This window comes from Cherax quadricarinatus, chromosome 20 (genome assembly GCF_038502225.1).
Source record: "Cherax quadricarinatus isolate ZL_2023a chromosome 20, ASM3850222v1, whole genome shotgun sequence".
Taxonomy (NCBI): domain Eukaryota; kingdom Metazoa; phylum Arthropoda; class Malacostraca; order Decapoda; family Parastacidae; genus Cherax; species Cherax quadricarinatus.
Window position 1 is genome coordinate 36,198,084 of NC_091311.1, and position 27,477 is coordinate 36,225,560.

A 27,477-nucleotide genomic window follows, 5' to 3' on the forward strand; every position below is an offset into this window, starting at 1 on the left:
GGTGTGAATATAATGCAGTGAATTCGTAGTTTGGAAGTTAGGAGGAGGTGCGGGATTACCAAAACTGTTGTCCAGAGGGCTGAGGAAGGGTTGTTGAGGTGGTTCGGACATGTAGAGAGAATGGAGCGAAACAGAATGACTTCAAGAGTGTATCAGTCTGTTGTTCAAGGAAGGTGGGGTAGGGGTCGGCCTAGGAGAGGTTGGAGGGAGGGGGTAAAGGAGGTTTTGTGTGCGAGGGGCTTGGACTTCCAGCAGGCGTGCGTGAGCGTGTTTGATAGGAGTGAATGGAGACAAATGGTTTTTAATACTTGACGTGCTGTTGGAGTGTGAGCAAAGTAACATTTATGAAGGGGTTCAGGGAAACCGGCAGGCCGGACTTGAGTCCTGGAGATGGGAAGTACAGTGCCTGCACTCTGAAGGAGGGGTGTTAATGTTGCAGTTTAAAAACTGTAGTGTAAAGCACCCTTCTGGCAAGACAGTGATGGAGTGAATGATGGTGAAAGTTTTTCTTTTTCGGGCCACCCTGCCTTGGTGGGAATCGGCCAGTGTGATAAAAAAAAAATATATATATATATTATATATATTATATATATATATATATATATATATATATATATATATATATATATATATATATATATATATATATATATATATATATATATATATATACCAAGGAATATATCCCTTCTATTGCATATATACGGAGAGCATCTGTGTCAGTGTATTTACATTTGGAAAGGAGAATATACACATAGAATTTACTTCAATCCCTGGAAGTGGACAGGTAACCTGTAGCTTCAAACGACACTCGTACAGTCGACAGGCTTTAAATATACCAACCGACCAGTATAACTATATGCTATAGAGTATAAATTATTTATAGTATTTTTCGATCGATGGATCCTGTTAATACCTGTCAATCATACAACACTAAATAGAGGTTCAATCCTCCATCAATCATTGTGACTTCCTTTACGCGCTACCACGATTTAATTCCGCCAAATCCTGCATATTTCATAGATGTTCGTAGTGATATTTCTACGTTCCTGGAATCTGCTACATTATTATGTATGGTGCTGGAGAGTGTGCTTCTCCTTGTTAAAAGTCTCCACTCCAACTTTAAGTCATATCCTGGACGAAAAGATCCCGTTTTTAATTCCAGGTGAGGCAGGACTTTGAGCACGTCTAACACCCGCTGTCCTTGTTCGAATAACAGGTACTAGACATCTAGGAGTTAGTCAACTGTTGTACGTATCAAGGGAAAGGAGCTAAGGACACCAGTGGAAATGAGTTCCACTATTTGGCTTCCTTGGTTGTCGATCCATTGGGAAATTAATAAAATAAAATTTTCTTTTTCATCCTACTGGAAGTATTCAAGTGTTGGGTGAAAGGTTTCTGCACAGTGCGGTGTATCTAATGATGCTGATACAGAAATTCAAACATTTCACAGTGGATTTTCCTCTCCTGGAGTTACCAACTCGCCAGTTACTATTAAAGGTAAATCTGACGAATCTTGACCATCACCGTCTCAGTATCAGTCATATAGGGAAAAACTATCAAGGATATGTTATTGAATGGTGTGTATGTGTAGCTTCTGTAATGTATGCACACGCACACATCTCTGCACAAGCGCAAAAACAACACACACACCTGCAACACACAATAAACAAACACACACACCTCTGCACAAACAATAAACAAACACACACACACACCTCTGCACAAACAAAAAAACACACACTTCTGCACAAACAATAAACAAACATACACACACCCCTGCTAGGATAGCCACAGCACTTGCTGTACACATCTAGGCATGAATGCACTGGCAGACCATATTCTAATCAGCATTGAATATACATGACGCTTTAAGCTCGTTGGAAAACCACTCCTGGGGTGTATGTCACATACACAGAATGTCTCAATACTGCTGACACTGGTACTGTATTGCTGCAGTAACTAATTGGCTAGGGGACGTGTAGACAAACTATCCTGACGAGTGTGCCAGTCGAGTTGGCACTACAAGGTGATGATGTTAGCGTGTGTGCCGCGCCTCTCAACACAGCATGGCCAAGGACTGTCCAGCCTCTTACCCAAACCTTGTGATTAACGCAGCGCTTATACCTGTCCGATGCGAGATGTGTCTTTTTTATTAACAACTTATGTCTTGTCTCTAAGCCAGCAGTTTTATGGCTTTGACTTAGGCGTAATTTAATATCACGAATTTTCTTCTGCTGCTGCACGGAGTTGGCCACGGTCGTACCACAAGTCTTGTCACCTCAGTCACACGTATCTCATTGGTATGAAGAATATAACCTTAAGTTTTTATTGCACACACACACACACACACACACACACACACACACACACACACACACACACACACACACACACACACACACAGTGGAAAAGGATGGAACAAGAGTGGGAGAGAAAATTAGGAGAGCTTTCTGAAAAAATGGAGAAAGAGCTCTCTGTGAAATTGGAAAGGTGGTTGGAGAAGGAGACAAAGAATTGGGAGGCACAAGTCGAAACTGCAGTAGCCAAGATAAGGGTCCTAGAAGTTGAGATAAATAGGCTGGAGCGAGTTACAGGGGCAGTGACCAGAGAAGACACAGCATATGAAGCTGCGAGGCTGAACAGGAAGGAAGGAATTATGAATTATGCTAAGGCCACATCAATCTGCCAAGGAGGACCAAGGAGTGAAAGGGAAGATCAACTGGTTGCAGATGGAGAGGGTGATAGGTCGAATGCTGAGGCACAACAAGGCTATCAAGAGCCACTGGAAAAATCAAGGGAGAAACTGACCACACACAGGCAGGATCCAGAGCCACAGAGGGTGAGGCAATGCGAGGAAGAAAGGGCAAAATCAGTGTTTATCCATGGGCTTCAGGAGAGAGAGGAAAGGACACACACTGAAAGGAAGCAGGAAGAAAGGAAGGAGATTGAGAAAATCATAACAGAAATAGGTGAAGAGAGGGACGAGATTGTAAATTTTCAGAGAATAGGGGGGTACTCGAAGGTGAGAAACCGACCAATCAAGCTGATTCTCAGGACGGAAACAGTGCGGAACAGGATCCTCCAAGAGAAACCACGATTGAAATACTCGGAAGAGTACAAGAGGGTGTTCCTAGACAGAGACAGAACAAAATCAGAACGACAGCAGCTGAGGGAGAGGACAAAAAAGCGAAAGGAGCTAGGAAAAGAGACAAGGAGGGAACCAGCAGAGGTCAGTCAGAGCAGGACAGAACAGCAAGGGCAAGCACACACACAACTACTCTCAGAACCACACAACCTATCACACCATCCCAACACACCCTACAATCCATACCCACAGCCTCCACCCAACACCAAGCTATAGAACCCCACAGTATGCCACCAGGTCTCCCACCCTCACAGGCCCCCCAAACCACAGTGTTGGAAAGGAAACTGAAGGTATGGTACACAAACGCTGATGGAATAACAAATAAGTGGGAGGAGTGGCAAGAAAGAGTCAAAGAAGCATCACCGGACATCATAGCTCTCACAGAAACCAAGCTTACAGGTATGATAACAGATGCCATCTTTCCAACGGGATACCAAATCCTGAGGAAAGACAGAGGGAACAGGGGGGGTGGAGGAGTGGCGTTGCTGATCAAAAATCGCTGGAATTTTGATGAGCTGGAGAGAGAAGATAGCGGAGAAGAAAGTGATTACATAGTGGGAACACTTCACTCTGGAGGTCCCAAGGTGGTAATAGCAGTGATGTATAACCCACCACAGAACAGCAGGAGGCCAAGGCAAGAGTACGACGAGAGCAATAGAGCGATGGTTGACACACTGGCTAGAGTGGCCAGAAGAGCTCATGCATGCAGGGCAAAGCTCCTGATCATGGGTGACTTTAACCACAAGGAGATAGATTGGGAGAACTTGGACCCACATGGGGGCCAAGATACTTGGAGGGCTAAGATGATGGAGGTGGTACTGGAGAACTTCATGTACCAACACGTAAGGGACACTACAAGAGAGAGAGGAGAGGATGAACCAGCAAGGCTGGACTTAGTATTCACCTTCAGTAGTGCAGATATCGAGGACATCACATATGAAAGACCCCTTGGGGCCAGTGACCATGTGGTTGTAAGCTTCGAATACACAGTAGAGCTACAAGTGGAGGGAGAAGCAGGAAGGCCAGGACGAATGAAGCCAAACTACAAGAAAGGGGACTACACAGGAATGAGGAACTACCTGAACGGGGTTCAGTGGGACAGAGAACTGGCAGGGAAACCAGTTAATGAGATGATGGAATATGTAGCAATAAAATGCAAGGAGGCTGAGGAGAGGTTTGTACCCAAGGGTAACAGGAGTAATGAAAAAGCCAGGATGAGCCCATGGTTTACCCAAAGGTGCAGGGAGGCAAAAACCAAGTGTGCTAGGGAATGGAAGAAATATAGAAGGCAAAGGACCCAGGAGAATAAGGAGAACAGTCGTAGAGCCAGAAATGAATATGCACAGATAAGAAGGGAGGCCCAAAGACAATATGAAAATGACATAGCAGCGAAAGCCAAATCTGACCCGAAACTGTTGTACAGCCACATCAGGAGGAAAACAACAGTCAAGGACCAGGTAATCAGGCTAAGGAAGGAAGGAGGAGAGACAACAGGAAATGACCGGGAAGTATGTGAAGAACTCAACAAGAGATTCAAAGAAGTGTTCACAGAGGAGACAGAAGGGACTCCAGAAAGACGGAGAGGTGGGGCACACCACCAAGTGCTGGACACAGTGCACACAACCGAGGAAGAAGTGAAGAGGCTTCTGAGTGAGCTAGATACCTCAAAGGCAATGGGGCCAGATAACATCTCCCCATGGGTATTGAGAGAGGGAGCAGAGGCGCTATGTGTACCCCTAACAACAATATTCAATACATCTATCGAAACAGGGAGATTGCCTGAGGCATGGAAGACAGCAAATGTAGTCCCAATCTTTAAAAAAGGAGACAGACATGAAGCATTAAACTACAGACCAGTGTCACTGACATGTATAGTATGCAAAATCATGGAGAAGATTATCAGGAGAAGAGTGGTGGAACACCTAGAAAGGAATGATCTCATCAACAGCAGCCAGCATGGTTTCAGGGACGGGAAATCCTGTGTCACAAACCTACTGGAGTTCTATGACATGGTGACAGCAGTAAGACAAGAGAGAGAGGGGTGGGTGGATTGCATTTTCTTGGACTGCAAGAAGGCGTTTGACACAGTTCCACACAAGAGATTGGTGCAAAAACTGGAGGACCAAGCAGGGATAACAGGGAAGGCACTACAATGGATCAGGGAATACTTGTCAGGAAGACAGCAGCGAGTCATGGTACGTGGCGAGGTGTCAGAGTGGGCACCTGTGACCAGCGGGGTCCCGCAGGGGTCAGTCCTAGGACCAGTGCTGTTTCTGGTATTTGTGAACGACATGACGGAAGGAATAGACTCTGAGGTGTCCCTGTTTGCAGATGACGTGAAGTTGATGAGAAGAATACACTCGATCGAAGACCAGGCAGAACTACAAAGGGATCTGGACAGGCTGCAGAACTGGTCCAGCAATTGGCTCCTGGAGTTCAATCCCACCAAGTGCAAAGTCATGAAGATTGGGGAAGGGCAAAGAAGGCCGCAGACGGAGTACAGTCTAGGGGGTCAGAGACTACAAACATCACTCAAGGAAAAAGATCTTGGGGTGAGTATAACACCAGGCACATCTCCTGAAGCGCACATCAACCAAATAACTGCTGCAGCATATGGGCGCCTAGCAAACCTCAGAACAGCATTCCGACATCTTAATAAGGAATCGTTCAGGACCCTGTACACCGTATACGTTAGGCCCATATTGGAGTATGCGGCACCAGTTTGGAACCCACACCTAGCCAAGCACGTAAAGAAACTAGAGAAAGTGCAAAGGTTTGCAACAAGACTAGTCCCAGAGCTAAGAGGTATGTCCTACGAGGAGAGGTTAAGGGAAATCAACCTGACGACACTGGAGGACAGGAGAGATAGGGGGGACATGATAACGACATACAAAATACTGAGAGGAATTGACAAGGTGGACAAAAACAGGATGTTCCAGAGATTGGACACAGTAACAAGGGGACACAGTTGGAAGCTAAAGACACAGATGAATCACAGGGATGTTAGGAAGTATTTCTTCAGCCACAGAGTAGTCAGTAAGTGGAATAGTTTGGGAAGCGATGTAGTGGAGGCAGGATCCATACATAGCTTTAAGCAGAGGTACGATAAAGCTCACGGCTCAGGGAGAGTGACCTAGTAGCGATCAGTGAAGAGGCGGGGCCAGGAGCTCGGACTCGACCCCCGCAACCTCAACTAGGTGAGTACAACTAGGTGAGTACACACACACACACACACACACACACATACAGTGGGTTGTTGTATATGAATTATGAGAAACGAAGCCTCAGATGATGAGGTTCGACACTTCGTGAGAGTGATTTAGTTTTTTTTTTAATTTGATAAAAAGCGCTAGAGTGTTCTCATGCATTTTTCTGTATATTTGATCCAAAAAATATGAACAAGTGAACATGCTCCTCCGATAACCATAATTTGGAAGTTCCAAATCTCCTGATAAAATTGTCACACAGGATCCCACGAACCTGTACCAAACAACCGTATATCAAAGATAAATTTGATAAACTAACAACCAAGAAAAAAATGTGAGAGGTGTTTGTAGCTCAGTTGGTAGCGGCCTCACTTTACACACACTGAAGGTCAGGGTTCGATCTCCGGACGAGCGGAAACGTTGGACATGTATCGTTACACCTGTTGCCCTTGTTCACCTCCCAGTTGGTAGTGGAGAGAATTGAAGGATCTCACTGGAAATAAGCCAAAGAGCCTGATTACAATTTTTTATTGGGTTATCATGGGTTACTAACTTTCAAGGTTAAAAATCAGAACAAAATCTTTGTAGGAGGGAGAAAATATGTTCAAAAAAAATTAAGACGTGTCATGTAATGTTGGAGACTGAAGTGCTTCAAATATTCTTGCTGCGGTCACAGCTAGAGGCAGCAGTCGCCTTCAGATGTACAATCCAATACAGTTTTTATTTCTCTGCAAAAGTTACAATGTGTGATTTACATTTTATAAAGTGTTATTAAGTACAAAGAAAGCCACTTACATGTCTGGGCATTTCTGGCAGACTGATACTAATGGTGACACAGTAATTAATAAAACTAGACTAGACACAGGAAGCGCCTTTGCAAAGGCGCTTCCTGTGACCGTATTTGCTTGGACCTCCTCCTCTGTTCTGCAACATTGCAAGATCCTGATGTGTTGATTGCAACACGAAAGGCCTAGAGCTATCATTCAACTTCCCCGTGGATATTTTGCATCTTGTATCGCTTGTTCGCGATTTGTTTATATCGTATATATTTAAGTTACTTTTACAACTAACTTTGATAATGAAAAATAAGAAGAGGAGGAATTAATAGTGTGTACACTCTGGAATTTTTACATCATTTGGGAATCTTTATTGTGGAAACGTTTCGCCAACAAGTGGCTTCCTCAGTCCAGTACAGAGATGAATGGTGGAAGATGAGGAGTTTGAGGCAACCAGTCCCCCGGATCACCAACTGGAAGAGACCTGGGCTGGGCCATTACAAGTGAACCACATCTACTCGAACCTGTCTTAAGTCGATGTGTTCAGTCCATCAAGATTAATAGACGGATCACTACATTACACGCTAGTACGAAAATGCTTTAAGATACCAACAAGCGGGATGCAGAGCGTCTGAAAGACACAAAAGCAGTTTTGGTCAATTTGCTGGACAATGTTTTGCTTCGAGACCAAGTTTCAAGATTAAGCTTTCTCAGGGCTTGACTCCCCTTATCCCTCCATAGGCTTGAAAATCCTTGCCCTCTGGGCGAAACGTTGCCCGTTGTGCCTAACATATTACTTCATGCAAACTACACATTGTACACTATGCAAAGAAATAAATATGTGAATTTGAATATATGAAGGGTCAGAACTACTCGTGTTCAAGAGTTTGATATACAGGTGTTGATTTCACGTACGAGTTCCTATATTGTGTAAATTCCTGTACTGAAAAAAGTCCTCTTGAGTACTTTCGTACAAAAATGTGACCATCTTCAGAGATTCTTCTTCTTCTTTGTAGAAAATTTGACTCAAGATTGTATTTGGCATTTTTTTTTTAGTGAAAATGCGCTAAACTCGTGAGGCTTATAAAACGCTTGCACGAAAAAAGCAAATGTTTTGCACTAAGCAAAGGTGCTACACTAGAGCAAATGCACCACAAGGACACACAACTAGTCAATATAGTACAAATTTGTAAATAAATTTACTGTTTTTTTTTAAAGAGTAAAAATCACAAAGGCTACAAAGGTTCATCTTTGTGCTGAAAGGCAAAAAAAAAAAAATCTGAGAATTCAGAGATAATTTTTTCACGAACTCTCAAGAAATGTCTAAATATTTCAGTCACAATGATACGTAGTATTTTTTCTTTTTAAATACTCTGATTCTAAGTTCTGCAAATAGCTTATAGATGTTTTAACTTCTTAAATAATGGAGTAGCTTTGTGAGTTTCTTGGCATAACGCGAGCACCTTTGTCAGTCCCTCAGATCAGCCCGAGCACCTTTGTCAGTCCCTCAGATCAGCCCGAGCACCTTTGTCAGTCCCTCAGACCATGACCTTTGCAGGCCAGTCCAGCTCTTCTCTGCATTAACTGCACAGACAACTAATTGCTGATGTTACTGAATTAATTTGTAGACAGATCATAACTGGTGTAATTTGTTTAGCCAACAGGAAGTTAGAGTCAGGTTCCTTGGCCCTTGCATGCCTCTGTTATCCTCTGATTATGTACCCCACAGGATGGGTACGCCCTGCGGATCTACTACGAAACTAATGAAGCTTAAATGGCACGTCAGTTCCCCTGTCTTCTAATATGTTATTTTCCCCTATAATCTACCTTGTCCACAATTACTATCACATTTGGTTTGTCTGCTTTCGTAAGGTGAAGTCCAGGATTTTTCCTTAATTCATGGTATAACTTTACAAATATTCGAGGACAATTGTGTTACAGAGGTCTGAGCAAAGCTCAAACCTCTGCAGCAGATCTCTGCTCAGACCTCTGCTCAAACTCTGCTGAAACCCAAAGTATTTCTTCTCCTATGCCAAATCAAAATCGAGAACAACGCCCAGTATTGGGCCCCTACTTAAACAAGATGGGTCCTACACAGATGACAGCAAGGAAATGAGTGAGCTACTCAAGTCCCAATATGACTCAGTTTTTAGCAAGCCGCTAACCAGACTGAGAGTCGAAGATCAAAATGAATTTTTTATGAGAGAGCCACAAAATTTGATTAACACAAGCCTATCCGATGTTATCCTGACGCCAAATGACTTCGAACAGGCGATAAATGACATGCCCATGCACTCTGCCCCAGGGCCAGACTCATGGAACTCTGTGTTCATCAAGAACTGCAAGAAGCCCCTATCACGAGCCTTTTCCATCCTATGGAGAGGGAGCATGGACACGGGGATCGTCCCTCAGTTACTAAAAACAACAGACATAGCCCCACTCCACAAAGGGGGCAGTAAAGCAACAGCAAAGAACTACAGACCAATAGCACTAACATCCCATATCATAAAAATCTTTGAAAGGGTCCTAAGAAGCAAGATCACCACCCATCTAGAAACCCATCAGTTACACAACCCAGGGCAACATGGGTTTAGAACAGGTCGCTCCTGTCTGTCTCAGCTACTGGATCACTACGACAAGGTCCTAAATGCACTAGAAGACAAAAAGAATGCAGATGTAATATATACAGACTTTGCAAAAGCCTTCGACAAGTGTGACCATGGCGTAATAGCGCACAAAATGCGCGCTAAAGGAATAACAGGAAAAGTCGGTCGATGGATCTATAATTTCCTCACTAACAGAACACAGAGAGTAGTCGTCAACAGAGTAAAGTCCGAGGCAGCTACGGTGAAAAGCTCTGTTCCACAAGGCACAGTACTAGCTCCCATCTTGTTCCTCATCCTCATATCCGACATAGACAAGGATGTCAGCCACAGCACCGTGTCTTCCTTTGCAGATGACACCCGAATCTGCATGACAGTGTCTTCCATTGCAGACACTGCAAGGCTCCAGGCGGACATCAACCAAATCTTTCAGTGGGCTGCAGAAAACAATATGAAGTTCAACGATGAGAAATTTCAATTACTCAGATATGGTAAACATGAGGAAATTAAATCTTCATCAGAGTACAAAACAAATTCTGGCCACGAAATAGAGCGAAACACCAACGTCAAAGACCTGGGAGTGATTATGTCGGAGGATCTCACCTTCAAGGACCATAACATTGTATCAATCGCATCTGCTAGAAAAATGACAGGATGGATAATGAGAACCTTCAAAACTAGGGAGGCCAAGCCCATGATGACACTCTTCAGGTTACTTGTTCTATCTAGGCTGGAATATTGCTGCACTCTAACAGCACCTTTCAAGGCAGGTGAAATTGCCGACCTAGAAAATGTACAGAGAACTTTCACGGCGCGCATAACGGAGATAAAACACCTCAATTACTGGGAGCGCTTGAGGTTTCTAAACCTGTATTCCCTGGAACGCAGGAGGGAGAGATACATGATTATATACACCTGGAAAATCCTAGAGGGACTAGTACCGAACTTGCACACGAAAATCACTCACTACGAAAGCAAAAGACTTGGCAGACGATGCACCATCCCCCCAGTGAAAAGCAGGGGTGTCACTAGCACGTTAAGAGACCATACAATAAGTGTCAGGGGCCCGAGACTGTTTAACTGCCTCCCAGCACACATAAGGGGGATTACCAACAGACCCCTGGCAGTCTTCAAGCTGGCACTGGACAAGCACCTAAAGTCAGTTCCTGATCAGCCGGGCTGTGGCTCGTACGTTGGTTTGCGTGCAGCCAGCAGCAACAGCCTGGTTGATCAGGCGCTGATCCACCAGGAGGCCTGGTCACAGACCGGGCCGCGGGGGCGTTGACCCCCGAAACTCTCTCCAGGTAAACTCCAGGTAAGACCTCTGCAACACAGTTGTCCTCAAAGATTTAAGCTTTGCCATGAATTAAGGACAGATCCTAGACTTCACCTTACGAAAGCAGACAAAGCAAATGTGATAGTAATTATGGATATTCAAAATTATTGTTATTATGTGAGCAAATCACCTGCATAAGGTCTACAGGGCATTACCTGAATTATTACCTGCAAGTAATTTGGGTGAAGTAACTGGGACTTAAGTCACAGTAGGTCACTGAACTGTAACTCCCTCGTTGCCCACTCCCTACTACTCTCACAAAAAGCTAGACCTGACATTAAATTAATAATTATAATATTAAAACCGGCAACTCTGGTAAATCAAAGTTGTGGACTGTATATAATTAGGCTTACTGGGTACACAAAATATAATTGGTATTAACACTTACCATTTAATTACTGTAGATGGATCATACCACAACACCTGCCTAACACCTAGAATCTACACTAATACACTACACTAGTACACTAATGGTGTACTTTCCTGTGAGTGATGTTTGCATTTATCTTCCGCCATCCACACGTAATTCTTGAGGTCCCGCAAATTTCCTATCCCAATTCTTCAGCAGGGGACATTAACACAGGTTCATAATTCCAAATTCTGGCCAGAAAAAAAACCCAAATGACCTTCATGAATGCCTAATCACATTGCACACTTCAGTCCAGTGTTCACACATTAAATTCAATATGGCGTCTCTTCTCTGGCGTCACTACTGGCTGTTCTACACCTCTCTCCCTCGAAATTTCTCAAAGGTTCCAAATAACATCACATTTTAATACACAGTTATTACATTATTCATTTATATGTTCTACATTTAGGAAATTATGTAAAAAAAATTCACAATGGACAAGGCAGTTTATAGGGGAAAAACAAACATATTAGGAAACAGTGAAACTCACATGCCTCTTAAGCTTCAGGGCCCCTAATCCCGGAGGGGCCCCGGAAGTGACTTTCACCCACATTGCTTAAAAATTCTGGGTCTACTGTATGAGGAGGAGTTGCGATGGGGCTCCAATAACAGATCAAGCTTCAGGGCCCCAAAAATGTAGGGCCGCCACAAGACTTTATAGGGTAACTGTCGTCCACAGAAAGTGGGTAGGAAGGGTATGGGATACATAAAAAACTACTGTATTTTCCGGCATATAAGGCGTGCTTTTCTTTTACTTCTAAAATCACCCTGCGCCTTATATGCTCAAGGTCAGGGTCAAGGATAGGGTTTGGGTTACGCTTTAGCCGTTACTAACGTTACTAACGTTAGGTTACAACTGCTTGGAAACATCTTACATGCTCGTGCGCCTTATATGCCGGAAAATACGGTATAAGCCTAACTACTCGATTAGTTTACAAAGCCGGCTCAAAACCTGACTTAACCAAGGTGGAAAACAAGTTTCTCCCTAGTAACTGGCGTAACTAAATCATCCTAGGATGATAAGTTACCCAAATTGTAATTTGACAGTGGTCTAGGACGGACAGCGACCGCGTCATGTGGTTTCTCGCCTAAATGCAGGTTTCCAGTCAACTGTTCCAGCCACGATGCTGTAATCTTTTGTTCTCTGTAAATTACCCAAATTAATTGTAAAACACTGAGGAAGGTTTCCATTCTTTATTTATACAGAAAAATAACCATATATCTAATTTTCTTTCATAAAAAAGATTATCATCGCAAATTCACGTTGCTAATATTTTCCGCGACGACAGTTAATTATGATTTGTGGTGATTGTTTATTAAAGGAGAAGTGTTATGAGTGGTAGCTGTCAGTCAGCTGTCATAGTGGCAGGGTTCAGGGAGAGCTAGCCAGGCAGGGTGCAGGGAGTGAGAGCTAGCCAGGCAGGGTGCAGGGAGTGAGAGCTAGCCAGGCAGGGTGCAGGGAGTGAGAGCTAACCAGGCAGGGTGCAGGGAGTGAGAGCTAACCAGGCAGGGTGCAGGGAGTGAGAGCTAGCCAGACAGGGTGCAGGGAGTGAGAGCTAGCCAGACAGGGTGCAGGGAGTGAGAGCTAGCCAGACAGGGTGCAGGGAGTGAGAGCTAGCCAGGCAGGGTGCAGGGAGTGAGAGCTAGCCAGGCAGGGTGCAGGGAGTGAGAGCTAACCAGACAGGATGCAGGGAGTGAGAGCTAGCCAGGCAGGGTGCAGGGAGTGAGAGCTAGCCAGACAGGATGCAGGGAGTGAGAGCTAGCCAGGCAGGGTGCAGGGAGTGAGAGCTAGCCAGGCAGGGTGCAGGGAGTGAGAGCTAGCCAGGCAGGGTGCAGGGAGTGAGAGCTAACCAGGCAGGGTGCAGGGAGTGAGAGCTAGCCAGACAGGATGCAGGGAGTGAGAGCTAGCCAGGCAGGGTGCAGGGAGTGAGAGCTAGCCAGGCAGGGTGCAGGGAGTGAGAGCTAGCCAGGCAGGGTGCAGGGAGTGAGAGCTAACCAGGCAGGGTGCAGGGAGTGAGAGCTAGCCAGACAGGATGCAGGGAGTGAGAGCTAGCCATGCAGGGTGCAGGGAGTGAGAGCTAACGAGACAGGGTGCAGGGAGTGAGAGCTAGCCAGGCAGGGTGCAGGGAGTGAGAGCTAGCCAGGCAGGGTGCAGGGAGTGAGAGCTAGCCAGGCAGGGTGCAGGGAGTGAGAGCTAGCCAGGCAGGGTGCAGGGAGTGAGAGCTAGCCAGGCAGGGTGCAGGGAGTGAGAGCTAACCAGGCAGGGTGCAGGGAGTGAGAGCTAGCCAGGCAGGGTGCAGGGAGTGAGAGCTAACGAGACAGGATGCAGGGAGTGAGAGCTAGCCAGGCAGGGTGCAGGAAGTGACAGCTAGCCAGGCAGGGTGCAGGGAGTGGCAGCTAGCCAGGCAGGGTGCAGGGAGTGAGAGCTAGCCAGGTAGGGTGCAGGGAGTGGCAGCTAGCCAGGCAGGGTGCAGGGAGTGAGAGCTAGCCAGACAGGATGCAGAACACTCACGTTACTCGTGACTCACAAAATCGTAATAACACAACTGCAAAGCACAGTACAGGTGGGGTTAGAACCCATGGTGAGAGTCATAAAACTCCAGGCCAGTGTGTAAGCCTGAAGGGGAAAAAATGAAATGGTATCGAAAGCAAGTTTACACCTGCCGCTTTGCTCCAAATTGTTGTCTTCTTAGTCATGCCGTATTAGATTTTGAGCCAAAAACTATACTAATTTTTCGTGCATCTAACGATTCTTTTCTAAAATAGAAAAGTAACCTTATTTGCACATTTATTTAGTATTAACTGGTAACATCTCCTTGGGGAAAAAAAATAGCAAGTAGGAGACGGCTTATGTGCCGTCACATAATATCCGATACCCACCCTAAATTCTGATGTTATGACATAACTCGATAGTCATAGGTCAGGAATATCATGTCTTATATACACTGATTGACTTTCCTGAAACATCCTGGGTTACTAAGCCTCTGGGCTAATAATGCGAATAAAGCCTTCGACCTTATATATATATATATATATATATATATATATATATATATATATATATATATATATATATATATATATATATATAAACACTAGCAATACTGAGGTGAGAGGATGCTGGTGATGGTAGGGCCGTGGCTGCTGCCTCAGCTCCTGCCTGCCTTCTCTTCTTGTATTCTTCCCACATCTTCACTCGGGCTGCTGCATTCTCTATTATTAATAAATATGTTTTTGTTTAATTTGGGGATCTTTTTTGTATTTCAGAGATTGTTTAAATATTATAATTTAAACATCATTTATATTTGATATGACAATGTAATAAAATGTAGATAAATATGAAAGGTTGAACATAGTTTGTTGATATTATTGAATTTCTTTTTGTGACCATGTACAAATATGAGTCTACCATTGGGTTCATCTTCCATCAGGAGGGTTGGAGAATTACTGTTGCTCTCCTACCCTTGCTGGTCAGGACGTTGAGGTGGGTAGCTAGGAGACCACCAGCCTGCCCGTCGCCGCTCCAGTAACGGCCGCATCACCGTTTTCTTTCAGCGGGCGGGAGGGGAGACGGAAGTGGAGCCGACGAGTCCTTATCTCGACCGTGCTCTCTGTACTCACCCTCGCCACCGCCTTTCCTCTATACACGAAACCCGCGAGCATGACTTAGCACGTAATGCGAGGATGGTAGTCATCATTCTTTGTTTTTTTAAATTTCTCAGGGTTTAAAATTCAGCTGATATCTTTCTATTCAATTAGCAAAGTGCTATTATTTTTTCTTGTCTAACTTTTACTGCGTATTCATCCAACTACTCGCGTTTCAAATTTCTTATTTTCTTCTTGATTTTCATGATATAAAACTCTTCTTGATGTCACATGAATGAAGCTGCTGGGTCTAGTACAGTAGCTAGGGTGGGTCAGTCACTAGTGCATGAAGCCTGAAGTTAACCAGCCGTCCAACCATATGTGCTAAGGCTCATCCTCGTTGTGCGGACAATGTCCTAGGTTTGGTGCGTAGAGGCTCTCATCCGACACTCATCACACACACACATACACACACACAGTAGTGGGTCACATTAGAAAGAGAGAGCTTAGCTCAGGATGAGGGAGAAAAAAAGATATACAAGGAAACAGGTCTCTGTCCCTGGGGTAACCAGATGATCCAGCCATTGTGACACCAGAACTTCTGTCCTCGCCACCAAGTTGTAATTTAAATTAAGCCCTACTAAATTTACCGGACGGGATTAAATGAGTATAATGGGGATGTTGCAACTAGTTCATATAATCTTTACTAGTTTCACAACTTTTTCAAAATTAAGTCAAATGCGACTCACAATCTGGACTTTAATTGACTAAGGCGTGCCCAGATAAATGTTGAAGGGTTCGACTGGACAAGAAGGTGTAGCTGCAGCCTGGAACTAACCCCGAGAGGATAACCGGGACCTGCAAGTCAGTTATATATGGACATGCACACTTGAGTAGAACGCAGAGGGTACTAGAGGTCTAGTGGGTTAATGGAGGATGGTCGCATAAGTTACTCAAATAATATATCAAGCAGGGGAGTCAAAATAACCTCCTCGAACCCCTGGCTACACCTAATGTGACCCATTGGCTGCAGTTTATTTTCTAACTTATGGTGCATGAGATTATTTTAATGATTACTTTTGTGAGGTAACAAAGTGAATACATATATATTTTGCAGTGAAATAATAACACAATACTTCAAGTAAAAATAAACACTATTAACATAAATTTTTGACCTCGTCCTCCGGTAAATTTAAAATCCTTGACCACAGTGATAGTTAGGTCTGCTATCAGATATGCCAGTCAGGTTTGTCATGTAATTTTAACGGTCTTTTTATCCTACCTTGCAGAGTGCAAAGCTAACCTAGCACTCTAGCCACATTTGCAGGAGCGAGTCGACCGGGGCTGGCGGAGAGGAGTAGAGCAGTGAGTGTCAGCGGCTGGGTAAGTGGCTCCCTCTTGTGCTGAAGTCTTACAGGCCCTCACCCACCCCAGCTCCCATAACGCTAAACCCATCACTTTGTCAGTGTCACACATGCACAACCTAGTCTGTTTGTTTGTTTCAGAGATAGTGCCGGTCCCCGGCCTGTGTGGGTGAGTAAACTATTAATCGATCATGTTGGTTAACCCCTGTAATAGCGGCGGCAGCCATGCAGGGCATCTCAGGGTGGTCGTTACTGACACTCCCCAGCACCCTGGCTACGTATTTATGCTCCCTCCTTCTACAGGGCGGCTACGCTGCCTATCACCTTCCGCTGTATGAATGACAAGTGTGGGGTCGACCCACGTATCTCCCGCTTCGTTCTCCCTATCGGCGCCACGGTCAACATGGACGGCACTGCTTTGTTCGTATCTGTTGGCACCGTCTTTATCGCTCAGATGAATGAGCTGCCCCTTAGTGTGGGAGAATACGCCACTATCATGTAAGTTCTCTATTTATGTTTAATCATTAAAATACCCTCTCTTCTTGTGAAATAATTCATTATTTAAAAATGTCTTGTGTGACCTCAAAGTTAGTCTGTTCACTAAACCTAACATAAAACAGAATTGTGTAGAATTTAAGACTTAATAATTACTGTTACTTTCTAAAGTTTATTGTTTATGTACTTTAAAAATTAACACTATGAAGTTTATATTTCCCCCTCGACAATACTACGCTATAGCATTACTTTGATTAAAAAATGCAATAACTAAGTAAAATATGTGATGAATTTATATTTAACTATCATTTATTGATGTCTGTAAATATAGGATGTGTACACCAGGAGGTGTACACATCCTGTATGTACGTACGTACGTATGTATATAATATATATATATATATATATATATATATATATATATATATATATATATATATATATATATATATATATATATATATATATATATATATATAAGTAGTACTGATTTCTACAGAGTGGCTCCTACCTCTGAGCGGTCTCCATGGTACGGTCTCCTCTGAGCGGACTCCTTTTCACACCTTTATGCTAATGACCTTAACCTCACCCTCGACCTCCTCACCCTCGACCACCTCACCCTCGTCCACCTCGCCCTCGACCACTTCACCCTCGACCACCTCACCCTCGACCCCCTCGCCCTCCACCCCCCACCCACGCCCCCCCACGCCCCCACCCACGCCCCCCACCCGCCCGCGCCCTCGCGCCTTCTGCAACGCGTGCAGCGTCGTCCGGATCGCCCCCCGCCCCCCGAATTTTTTTCCGATTTTTTTCGAATTTCATTTTCTTATGATCTCCATCTCCTCGGATCAAATTTTTGAGGTTCCCCCTCCCACTTTCACCCCATCCCAATTTTTTTCAAATTTTTTTAATTTCATTTTCTTATGATCTCCATCTCCTTGGATCAAGTTTTTTGGTTTCCCCCCTATGGGTACCCCTCCCACCACTCACTCCTACCCCAATTTTTTTTTTTCAAATTTTTTTTTTTTTAATTTCATTTTCTTGTGGTCTCCATCTCCTTGGATCAAGTATTTCTCCTCCATCTCCTTGGATCAAGTTTTTCTCGATATCAATAATACCAAGACTAGAACTCCTCGGATCAACACCCTTACACCACCCCCATCCCACAATTTCTCCTCCACTTCCTTGGATCAAGTTTTTGGGTTCCCCCCTCTGGGGGTAAGCATTCAAAATGGATTCCCACTTGCATCCCAAATTCCCTGCTCCAGTTCCTCGGATCAAGTTTTTTCTCTATCAATAATACAAAGATTTCCCCCACCATCCACTTCTACCCCAAATATTCCTGCTCTAGTTCCTTGGATCAAGTATTTCTCCTCCATCTCCTTGGATCAAGTTTTTTTGGATTTTCCCCTCTGGGGGTAAGCATTCAAATGAACTCCTCCTATCGGGCATAATACTTTCTCTTACTACAGGTCTAAACAAGTGTGACGTCACCCCACCTGTGTTTACTCGGCGGCGGTCAGTGACGTCACGCGATGACCTCACACACAGGCTGAATCTTGTCGACTTCCCCCTATGTCAGTGACGTCACGCGATGACCTCACACACAGGCTGAATCTTGTCGACTTCCCACTATGTCAGTGACGTCACGTGATGACCTCACACACACAGGCTGAATCTTGTCGACTTCCCACTATGTCAGTGACGTCACGTGATGACCTCACACACACAGGCTGAATCTTGTTGAGCAGACAATAAAATGCAGGATAACACTAATACACAATATTTTCATTTATTATACAACCAATGCATTTCATATACATTTCTGGTAATACAAATTCATTGAAAAAAGACACAATTCATTGACTAAAATCAACATATTTTTCTCTTGAAGAAATTCTGTGCATTTGGTTCTGGATCTTCTTCGTCGTCACCATCTCACTCCATACACACATCACAATACCAGGTCACTCTGTGTCCCCTTATTAACTTAAAATTAACTTAAATGAAGTAACATAGGATAACACTAATATTTTCCATTTTAAAGTATTACATTTTCTTCATTACATGAATTCTCAGTATTACACATGTCATATACAACATAGGGAAAACATTACACATTTTCACTCTTAACGCAGGATAACACAAACAATTCCACATTTTTTCTTCGTTAATACCCACAACAATCCACAATTTCTTTACAAAATACAACACAAGATTCACTCTCCTCAAGTCTAGATATTTTTTTCTCGTTTTAACTATTTCATCAGAAAAAGTCACCACAACTCTTACAACTTATAATCACTTTTCGATAAATTCACTAGTCACAATTTTACATATTACGAAGTTAACACACACACACACACACACACACACACACACACACACACACACACACACACACACACACACACACACACACACACACACACACACACACACACCACTTTACTTTTAACAACAAAAAACACCATCAATTACCTTTGAATACTCCAAAAACATCATTCGAACACAGCCAAATCACCACTGAATACTCCCAGATCACCTTCATAAATACTCTTGCACATCATTTGAACACCTTCAAAAACACCTTTGAATAGTCTCAAACACCATTTGAGTACTCCCAAATACACCACTGAATACTACTAAAACACCACTGAATACAGTCAAAACACCACCAAAATCACAGACTAACACCCATTTTCACACAAATCCCCTCAAATCACTATAACCAAAATAATTACCAATTTCTATGAGTACACTCACCTCCAATTAAGATATGAGCGCAAAAAAACATGAACACAACCCACAACACCCACAACAACAACCCACTTATAACATCTTTTTTGGTATCTCTAGTTCGACAACAACACCCACAACCCACATCACCCACAACCCACAACACCCACAACCCACAACACCCACAACCCACATCACCCACACCCCACAACACCCACAACAACAACCCACAATTTATAACCACTTTTCAGCATCTCTAGTTCGACAACAACACCCACAACCCACATCACTCACAACCCACAACACCCACAACAACAACCCACTTATAACATCCATTTTGGTATCTCTAGTTCGACAACAACACCCACAACCCACAATACTCACAACCCACAACACCCCACAACCCACAACACCCACAACAACAACCCACTTATAACATCTTTTTCGATATCTCTAGTTCGACAACAATACCCACAACCCACAATACCCACAACCCACATCACTCACAACCCACAACACCCACAACCCACATCACCCACAACAACAACCCACTTATAACACCTTTTCGGTATCTCTAGTTCGACAACAACACCCACAACCCACAACACCCACATCCCACAACACCCACAACCCACATCACCCACACCCCACAACACCCACAACAACAACCCACAACTTATAACCACTTTTCAGCATCTCTAGTTCGACAACAACACCCACAACCCACATCACTCACAACCCACAACACCCACAACAGCAACCCACTTATAACATCCATTTTGTTATCTCTAGTTCGTCAACAACACCCACAACACTCCACAACTCACAACACCCACAACAACAACCCACTTATAACATCTTTTTCGATATCTCTAGTTCGACAACAATACCCACAACCCACAACACCCACAACCCACAACAACCCACAACACCCACAACAACAACCCACTTATAACATCTTTTTCGATATCTCTAGTTCGACAACAATACCCACAACCCTCATCACTTACCAATTTATTCACAATTTTTCCTCTTTCGATACAAATTTTTCCCATTCTTTTTACTGAATCTTAAATGTAATACACATTCCTCCCTACATTGCTAAAATTCTAATAAAATCCTCTCCATACCCATCTCCTTGTATCCACATAAACTGATATTATACTCACAACAACTAATCTCACTACCCAACTACTGCGACATGTTTCTACACCCTCCATTCTTTTCCAATATATCATAAATTTTCACTTCTATCATTTCTTTTAAAATATTCACACATTACCTTTATTTTCAGTAAAATCCCCCCCCCCCCATATTTCATTAAATTTCTAATACAACCCTCCCCATACCCCTCTCCATCTCACCCACATTTCTTCACATCCACTCACCCATCTCCCAACACACCTCTTCTGAACACACACAAAAATCACATTTCACATCCACAAATGCATCTCATCACCCATCTCAAATCCACTAAAATCACTGTAACCAAGATATTCACAAAACTCTATGACCACCTAACACCAGGTAAACTCCAGGTAAACACACACACACACACACACACACACACACACACACCTCACTTTACTTTGAACACCTTCAAAACACTCTCATACATCATCATTTGAGACTACCTTTTCTCAATATCTCTTAAGAAATATTCTCTCATCCACAACCTTTATCATCTCACTACAGAACCCCAAGATTACTTCGAACACACTCATAAATCATTTGAATACTCACATAAACACCTTTGAACATTTCCAAACAACACTGAAGCACTTCCAAAATATCATTTTGAATACTCCCAAATAAGATTTATCATCTCTAATTTATCTACACTTACACATTTCATTAAATTACAACTCATCCACCATACTACTCCCTCAGTCTCCAGACTTTACAACATTATCACAAAAACTAACTCATACACTTATGACATGAGACATTTTACCAAAACTAACACAAACACACCCACACACACCACACTTTACTTTGTACGACACCAAAAACAACATCAATTACCTTTGATTACTCCAAAAACATCATTTGAACACATTCAAAAACATCAACAAACTCCTTTGAATACTCCCAAAACACCACTGAATACTACCAAAACAGCACCGAATACTGCCCAAACAACACTAAAAATCACCAGAAACTAAGATCAACACCAACTAACACCCATTTTATAGAAATCCCCTCAAATCACTATAATCAAGACGATCCCACTCACCTCAGACTATTAAATAACATGAGCGCAAAAAAAAACTCATAAATCATAAATCCTAGGTAGTAGGTTGGTAGACAGCAACCGCCCAGGGAAGTACTATCGTCCTGCCAGATGACTGTGAAACAGAAACCTGTAACTGTTTTGCATGATGGTAGGATTGCTGGTTTCTTTTTCTGTCTCATAAACACGCTAGATAACAGGGATATCTTGCTACTCCTACTTACACTTTGGTCACACTTCACAGACACGCACATGCATATATATATACATACATCTAGGTTTTTCTCCTTTTTCTAAATAGCTCTTGTTCTTCTTTATTTCTTCTATTGTCCATGGGGAAGTGGAAAAGAATCTTTCCTCCGTAAGCCATGCGTGTCGTATGAGGCGACTAAAATGCCGGGAGCAATGGGCTAGTAACCCCTTCTCCTGTAGACATTTACTAAAAAAGAGAAGAAGAAAAACTTTATAAAACTGGGATGCTTGAAAGTGCGTGGATGTAGTGCGGATGACAAGAAACAGATGATTGCTGATGTTATTAATGAAAAGAAGTTGGATGTCCTGGCCCTAAGCGAAACAGAGCTGAAGGGGGTAGGGGAGTTTCAGTGGGGGGAAATAAATGGGATTAAATCTGGAGTATCTGAGAGAGTTAGAGCAAAGGAAGGGGTAGCAGTAATGTTGAAGGATCAGTTATGGAAGGAGAAAAGAGAATATGAATGTAAATTCAAGAATTATGTGGATTAAAGTAAAGGTTGGATGCAAAAAGTGGGTCATAATAAGCGTGTATGCACCTGGAGAAGAGAGGAATGTAGAGGAGAGAGAGAGATTTTGGGAGATGTTAAGTGAATGTATAGGAGCCTTTGATCCAAGTGAGAGAGTAATTGTGGTAGGGGACCTGAATGCTAAAGTAGGAGAAACTTTTAGAGAGGGTGTGGTAGGTAAGTTTGGGGTGTCACGTGTAAATGATAATGGGAGCCCTTTGATTGAACTTTGTATAGAAAGGGGTTTAGTTATAGGTAATACATATTTTAAGAAAAAGAGGATAAATAAGTATACAAGATATGATGTAGGGCGAAATGACAGTAGTTTGTTGGAATATGTATTGGTAGATAAAAGACTGTTGAGTAGACTTCAGGATGTACATGTTTATAGAGGGGCCACAGATATATCAGATCACTTTCTAGTTGTAGCTACACTGAGAGTAAAAGGTAGATGGGATACAAGGAGAATAGAAGCATCAGGGAAGAGAGAGGTGAAGGTTTATAAACTAAAAGAGGAGGCAGTTAGGGTAAGATATAAACAGCTATTGGAGGATAGATGGGCTAATGAGAGCATAGGCAATGGGGTCGAAGAGGTATGGGGTAGGTTTAAAAATGTAGTGTTAGAGTGTTCAGCAGAAGTTTGTGGTTACAGGAAAGTGGGTGCAGGAGGGAAGAGGAGCGATTGGTGGAATGATGATGTAAAGAGAGTAGTAAGGGAGAAAAAGTTAGCATATGAGAAGTTTTTACAAAGTAGAAGTGATGCAAGGAGGGAAGAGTATATGGAGAAAAAGAGAGAGGTTAAGAGTGTGGTGAAGCAATGTAAAAAGAGAGCAAATGAGAGTGGGTGAGATGTTATCAACAAATTTTGTTGAAAATAAGAAAAAGTTTTGGAGTGAGATTAACAGGTTAAGGAAGCCTAGAGAACAAATGGATTTGTCAGTTAAAAATAGGAGAGTAGAGTTATTAAATGGAGAGTTAGAGGTATTGGGAAGATGGAGGGAATATTTTGAGGAATTGTTAAATGTTGATGAAGATAGGGAAGCTGTGATTTCGTGTATAGGGCAAGGAGGAATAACATCTTGTAGGAGTGAGGAAGAGCCAGTTGTGAGTGTGGGGGAAGTTCTTGAGGCAGTAGGTAAAATGAAAGGGGGTAAGGCAGCCGGGATTGATGGGATAAAGATAGAAATGATAAAAGCACGTGGGGATATAGTTTTGGAGTGGTTGGTGCAATTATTTAATGAATGTATGGAAGAGGGTAAGGTACCTAGGGATTGGCAGAGAGCATGCATAGTTCCTTTGTATAAAGGCAAAGGGGACAAAAGAGAGTGCAAAAATTATAGGGGGATAAGTCTGTTGAGTATACCTGGTAAAGTGTATGGTAGAGTTATTATTGAAAGAATTAAGAGTAAGACGGAGAATAGGATAGCAGATGAACAAGGAGGCTTTAGGAAAGGTAGGGGGTGTGTGGACCAGGTGTTTACAGTGAAACATATAAGTGAACAGTATTTGGATAAGGCTAAAGAGGTCTTTGTGGCATTTATGGATTTGGAAAAGGTGTATGACAGTGTGGATAGGGGAGCAATGTGGCAGATGTTGCAGGTGTATGGTGTAGGAGGTAGGTTACTGAAAGCAGTGAAGAGTTTTTACGAGGATAGTGAGGCTCAAGTTAGAGTATGTAGGAAAGAGGGAAATTATTTCCCAGTAAAAGTAGGCCTTAGACAGGGATGTGTGATGTCACCGTGGTTGTTTAATATATTTATAGATGGGGTTGTAAGAGAAGTAAATGTGAGGGTCTTGGCAAGAGGCGTGGAGTTAAAAGATAAAGAATCACACATAAAGTGGGAGTTGTCACAGTTGCTCTTTGCTGATGACACGGTGCTCTTGGGAGATTCTGAAGAGAAGTTGCAGAGATTGGTGGATGAATTTGGTAGGGTGTGCAAAAGAAGAAAATTAAAAGTGAATACAGGAAAGAGTAAGGTTATGAGGATAACAAAAATATTAGGTGATGAAAGATTGGATATCAGATTGGAGGGAGAAAGTATGGAGGAGGTGAATGTAAGATAAGATAAGATTTCGTTCGGATTTTTAACCCCGGAGGGTTAGCCACCCAGGATAACCCAAGAAAGTCAGTGCGTCATCGAGGACTGTCTAACTTATTTCCATTGGGGTCCTTAATCTTGTCCCCCAGGATGCGACCCACACCAGTCGACTAACACCCAGGTACCTATTTGCTGCTAGGTGAACAGGACAACAGGTGTAAGGAAACGTGTCGAAATGTTTCCACCCGCCGGGAATCGAACCCGGGCCCTCCGTGTGTGAAGCGGGAGCTTTAGCCACCAGGCCACCGGGCCTGGGCGTGGACGTGTCAGCGGATGGGTCTATAAAAGATGAGGTGAATCATAGAATTGATGAGGGGAAAAGGGTGAGTGGTGCACTTAGGAGTCTGTGGAGACAAAGAACTTTGTCCTTGGAGGCAAAGAGGGGAATGTATGAGAGTATAGTTTTACCAACGCTCTTATATGGGTGTGAAGCATGGGTGATGAATGTTGCAGCGAGGAGAAGGCTGGAGGCAGTGGAGATGTCATGTCTGAGGGCAATGTGTGGTGTGAATATAATGCAGAGAATTCGTAGTTTGGAAGTTAGGAGGAGGGGGGCGATCCGGACGACGCTGCAGAAGGCGCGAGGGCGCGGGCGGGTGGGGGCGTGGGTGGGGGTTGAGGGTGAGGTGGTCGAGGGTGAGGTGGTCGAGGGTGAGGTGGTCGAGGGCGAGGTGGTCGAGGGTGAGGTGGTCGAGGGTGAGGTGGTCGAGGGTGAGGTTAAGGTCATTAGCACAAAGGTGTGAAAAGGAGTCCGCTCAGAGGAGACCGTACCGTGGAGACTGCTCAGAGGTAGGAGCCACTCTGTAGAAGGCCTTTCGGGAGGAGACCACTCAGAGGTAGGATCCACTCTGTAGAAATCAGTACTACTTATGTATATATATATATATATATATATATATATATATATATATATATATATATATATATATATATATATATATATATATATATATATATATATATATATATATATATATATATGTATGTATGTATATGCAAAACAACCACTAGTTCCTTGACAATGTGAGTAGTCACGAAAGAACTTGGAATTTCACTACTCTTTCACAGTGGTTGTTTTGCATAATTTAAAATCATCTGTTTACTGTGATCTTATTGCATATATATATATATATATATATATATATATATATATATATATATATATATATATATATATATATATATATATATATATATATATTTGTATTTGCATGTTAGTGTGACGGCTACAGCTGCCAGCGTGGCCAGTGCTAGTGTACCCAGCGCAGCTCTGGTCTTGATCCTCATCGTTCTTACCTCCGTCAACCTGCCAGCAGAGGATGTTTCTCTCCTCTTCGCCATTGATTGGCTAGTGTAAGTTCTTGCATTTTTGTAACAGTGAGATGTGACTACTATTACTACTACTACTGCTTCGTCTGATACTACTACTACTACTGCTTCGTCTGATACTACTACTACTACTACTACTGCCACTTCTGCTATTACTTCTACTACTGCTATTTGTGCTGCTGCTATTACTATTACTGCTGCTGCTACTACTACTACTACTATTACTACTACCACCACCACTACAACTACTACTGGTTCTACTACTGCTGCTGCTGCTTCTACTACTTGGTTCCATATACAAGTCGCCTTTCTCCTGTTTGTATTTGATTGTAAGGGTACCCAGGTTTTCCACGTGTCTTATTCATCAACTTATAGGTATTATGCACTTTGATTTAATACATTAGACACCAGTTTCCTAAGTTTAAGGACTGCACAGGTGTGAGTAATTACGATACTTAATTACCGATATAATGGTATATTATGGAAAAGTACATAAATAAGTGATACAAATGGTTTAGAAAACTGACAAGTAGAAGAATGAGACACTTGTATACAACATTTTGAAATCTTTAGTTTATACTTTTCACCAGCTAGTGGCTTCTTCAGTCCAAAACAGAGAACAGTGGACTCCAGGCTGAGGACTAACTACCTCAAACCCATTTTCAACTGCTTTTTCTTTTGGACTGAAGAGGCCACTGGCTGGCAAAACATTTCCGCAGTAAAGAATTCCAAATGTTGCACAAGTGCCTGTAATAATTTTGACCCCCGGGTAAGAATTACACAAATGAGGGTTACCATAATCCCAGAGCACTTGATGCGTACCTTCCCTCACCCATCCCTTCACCCTTTATTCGGGTAGCATTGGTGAGGTGATTGTGTGGAGTGGTCTGGGGAACATAATTTCAAGATAGAGCTCAGTATGGACAGGGGTCAGCTTTGGGACCATTGTTTTTCACAATCTGCATAAACGACATTGAGAGAATAAAGCAATTAGTTTAATATCTTTATTATGCACCCCATACCCATCCTGTGGGCGGTAGTCAAAAGATTACAGAGGTACATAATTGGTCCAGGGACTGGACTCCAAAATTTTTAGAGCTGAACAAGTTACAAAGGTAATGAACTAAATCTGGTCACAATCATGACGTTACAAAGGTAATGAGCTCCAGGGAGAGCTGGTCACAATCATGACAAGTTACAAAGGTAATGAATCATAAACACGTCCATACATAGTTACAATCATGAACAGATTACAGAGTAATGAGCAATTAACAAACATTCTAGGGAATGCATCCATTGCCCCAACAACAGATGTTGCTAGGTGCCTGTTCCTGTTCGGCAGGATAGCCAGACAGCCATTGCAAACAGCAGCAGGTTGTGCCAGGATCTGTTGCATA

At 43.0% G+C, this 27,477-nt stretch overlaps 1 protein-coding gene across 3 annotated transcripts in view; it reads left to right on the forward strand.

Annotated features, from left to right (window-relative positions):
• Positions 1-27,477, forward strand: part of LOC128700519 (excitatory amino acid transporter-like) — a 287,211-nt gene that overhangs the window by 234,325 nt on the left and 25,409 nt on the right. For all 3 annotated transcript variants that reach the window (XM_070086958.1, XM_070086956.1, XM_070086957.1), the window contains 2 exons: positions 16,731-16,925; positions 25,970-26,104. In XM_070086958.1, coding sequence (XP_069943059.1) covers positions 16,731-16,925; positions 25,970-26,104 — 330 coding nt within the window. The remainder of the gene's footprint in view (positions 1-16,730; positions 16,926-25,969; positions 26,105-27,477) is intronic.